The 3,561-nt window shown below is 40.9% G+C and overlaps 1 protein-coding gene across 1 annotated transcript; it reads right to left on the reverse strand.

Moving 5' to 3' along the window:
- Positions 1-2,456: 2,456 nt before the first annotated feature.
- On the reverse strand, positions 2,457-2,793 carry LOC121964214 (V-set and transmembrane domain-containing protein 2A-like; the record flags this gene model as incomplete). The annotated part of the gene is made up of 1 exon (XM_042514428.1): positions 2,457-2,793. A coding segment is annotated over one exon (337 nt), but the record flags the coding sequence as incomplete, so codon positions are not given.
- Between the last annotated feature and the right edge of the window lie 768 nt (positions 2,794-3,561).

A 3,561-nucleotide genomic window follows, 5' to 3' on the forward strand; every position in this document is an offset into this window, starting at 1 on the left:
AAGAAGAAGAAGAAGAAGAAAAAGAAGAAGGAAATATATTTTTAAATACACAATTATAATAAATGTAAATATAATTTTGGGGGCTTTTTTTTTTGTTTTTTAAAAAATAATTTTACAGATCTACAAATTATTTGCACAATTTGTGTAGCATTTCTTGCTCTTTGCTCAAACTAGTTTGCTCTGGGTTAGACAGTTTCCTTGTAAAGGTGTCTAAATGCAACACAAGAAAAGTTACATCATCTCTATGTTTTGAAGGGTTAAGCAGATTGTACTGTGAGAAAGAAACAAAGGTCAATAGTAGGCTCTCAGATTTTGATTCATTGTTGGTGATACAGTGACAACGCTCACCCCGGGTTTCATCAACATGCGTTTCCACTATGACCAGTTGCATAACTGGAGCTATACGTCGGAGCTTGTGATGTTGAGTATTTTCTCGTCCCTCTCATTACCAGATCATTAAATACTGAAGCTTTGTCACGCCCACCAGCGTGTGATATCATTGCCAAAGGAAGCCTCAGGGTTTCCCACACATTCTTTGTGACAGACCATCAAAATTAAAACAACTGTCATCACAAATAGATTTTTAGAGTTGGACTATTCATAAATAACTGTTATTTATAGCATATACGGCTGATGGATACCAAACATTTCCAACACCTTAAGAGCATGGTGCAGTTCAAAAGTCAAAATGAATGGGAAAAAGATAGATGTAATCATTTACAAAAAAATCACAACATGTTGTTATGAATTATTCAGCTTCAATACAAATGATGGCTTCAATGATGGCATTTAGCCTTCCAAAAATAACATTAAAGTACACGCTGTCACACTCATTTAGTGTATTTAAGTACTGTAGCAACGCCCACATTCCCCATCATGCCTGTTTCCAGTTTGCAGTTAATAGTTTGCTGTTTAATGTTCCAAAAAGCAAATATCACTTTTTTTGTCAGTGCTGATAATGTGTCTGTTCTGTTGGTTTTTGTTGGTTATTGTCATATTTGTGTAAGTTGTACATCACTAGTGAGTATGTTTCATCATATCAGCTGTATATTATGCCTCTGCCGTTATGTTGTGACATTTATACAGATATGAACTGTTTCTGATCTGCCGCTGTATACACCCTAAGACTGAGTTAAAAGATGACTGAGTCTGAGATGAGATTGAGACTAGATCAAGACCTTCAAAAAGTGGTCTTGAGACTAAGACTGATCTTGAGTACTGCAACACTGATTGAAACAGATATGGAATTCCGGAGACAGTCCTTCTGAAGCCTCTCAAAGACTGCAGCTGCGCTCAAAGTTCAGTCAGATTCACCTCTGCCCTTTGATGCTTGTCATGACCTTTTTAATGTGCAACCAGTCACATGACAGTATGACATTACCCGAAAGCCATAAGTGATCGAGGAAAAGCTCATAGCATTCTGTGCACCCAGAACTGTACACCACTGTCTCAAAATCATATCACGATCTCATCAGGAAGATTGGATGGACTACCAGCTTTGCTACATGGTGCAAGTTGTGACAAAAGGTTATGCTACACTTTGCCTCTCAGGGAGGTTGACAGGGTCATTGATCAATGCAAAAGACTTATCAAGCACTTGGCCAACTTCTCCAAATTCTGGCTCTCATATGATATTTTCCTATTTGTAATGTTGTTCTGCAAAATCTGTTCTGATAGTTCTGTGAGACTGATACTCTATACAAAACTGCTCAGAGCCACCAGGCATTACACGCTCTTGGACCACAGGGTTAATTATAACAGTGAATGCCCACTTTTTTGTGAAGCAGGTCTGTTTCTTGAACTGTACAGCCCAACAAGAAAACCATACAACCATCCTGGTAGAGAGCCTTTAGCATGGCAAGATGTCAACATTCACATTTGTCTACCAGCTTTGTGAATAAGCAGATGGTAAAATATAAAGCATTTAAGCTATTTGGTGCAAGTCGTGACCAAAGGTTACGCTACAATTTGCTTTTTACAGAGGCTGATAGGGCTGTTGATCAATGCAAAAGACTCATCAAGTCCTTGGCCAACGGAATTCTGGCTCTCACATTACATTTTCCTGCTCGTACTCTTGTTTCGCAAAATCTGCACTGACAGTTCAGTGAGACTCATACACTCCACACAGCTGTTCAGAGCCACCAGGCACTGGAGATTAGATGCTCTTGGAGCTGCAGGGTTAATCATTAGAGTGAATAACGCATGCATTGGTCTCTTTCAGACTGCCTTTTTGTAAGGCAGGTCTGTTTTTGAAGTTGTCATTTTACACTTGACTGCTACAGAATCCATGTCAATGTCTGATGTTGGTTGTTCTGGATCTCAACCAAACAACTCGTATTCAGGTAGGTGACTCATGAACACATCAAACACATCAGACAGGTTGCAGACCAGACGATACGCTGCTGGTAAAAACTCTCACTACACAAGACTTATGTAACCCTCCCCCAGGGCCTTACCTGAGCCGGGGTTGTGTTTAGCTGTATTGGAGGATGTGTGAGAGGTGGAGGTGGAGGCCACCCTCTGATCTGAACTCATGCTGTCCTGACCCAGAGGCGAGCTGGACTTTCTCGGTTTCTTGTCAGTCAGGTGCAGCGGGGAGCTTTTCTTGGGAGGCAGCAGTGGTCGTCGTGGCCTGGCCGTGGCGTTGACCTTCAGCCAGGCTTGGGCTTTGTACTCCACAATCTCTCCGTAGTTAGCTCGTGTCACCCGGCATTCGTACAGTCCTTCGTCGCTCTTGCTGACTCTGGAGATCTGCAGCTTGTGTGAGATGTCGTTGCCCTGGACTTTCACTGTCTGTTAGAGTGATAAAAAGAGACCACAGTGTCATAACAGTGGCAGGTATGAAGCAACAACACAAGGTTTCATGACAAAACGTGACACTCTTCCACATCATGCTGTATGACAGTGATAGTGACATTTCGCATAAACATTTAGAAGTTGGATTCATAAACATACAGAAATGACTATGATTATTATATATTCACTCTAATATAAAAAAAACACATATTTTTCTTCTTGACTGTAGTGCTAATTATCAGTATAGATTGTTTTGGTGTGGATTATAGAGATATCAGCCGTAGAGATGTCTGCCTTATTTCCGATAAAATGGAACTTGAGGGCACTCCAGCCCATTCTCACTCCAAAATCATCATATACTGCTGCTTGTAGAGGTGATTTCATCTTTAGATCCCAATGTAAAAAGTAACTTTTCCCGGCTGTATGATATGCCGCTGGAGGATGTCAGCTGAGAAATTAACGGACAGAACTGTTTGCGGTGTTATGATATGCCGCTAGGTGGCTGGATGGCACCTGCTGCATCAGGATGATATGTGGACGTACAGCATCAGTTGAGAATGCTGAATGTAACCTGTTGCGTCCACACCACACAATGCTCAATGATGTCAGGTTGAAACGCTGCTGGTAACAACGTAATATAAGAAACTATAAGGTCCCCATAAAGAGGGCTTAAGGGCCAATGGATGGGTTCAACAAACCATAGACTTTTCATGTGAGTCTGGTGTTTGCTTCCTGTCTGAATGTGATTGTTTTTTGTTTTTTTTT

The sequence above is a fragment of the Plectropomus leopardus genome, unplaced genomic scaffold (genome assembly GCF_008729295.1).
Source record: "Plectropomus leopardus isolate mb unplaced genomic scaffold, YSFRI_Pleo_2.0 unplaced_scaffold14582, whole genome shotgun sequence".
Taxonomy (NCBI): Eukaryota; Metazoa; Chordata; class Actinopteri; order Perciformes; family Serranidae; genus Plectropomus; species Plectropomus leopardus.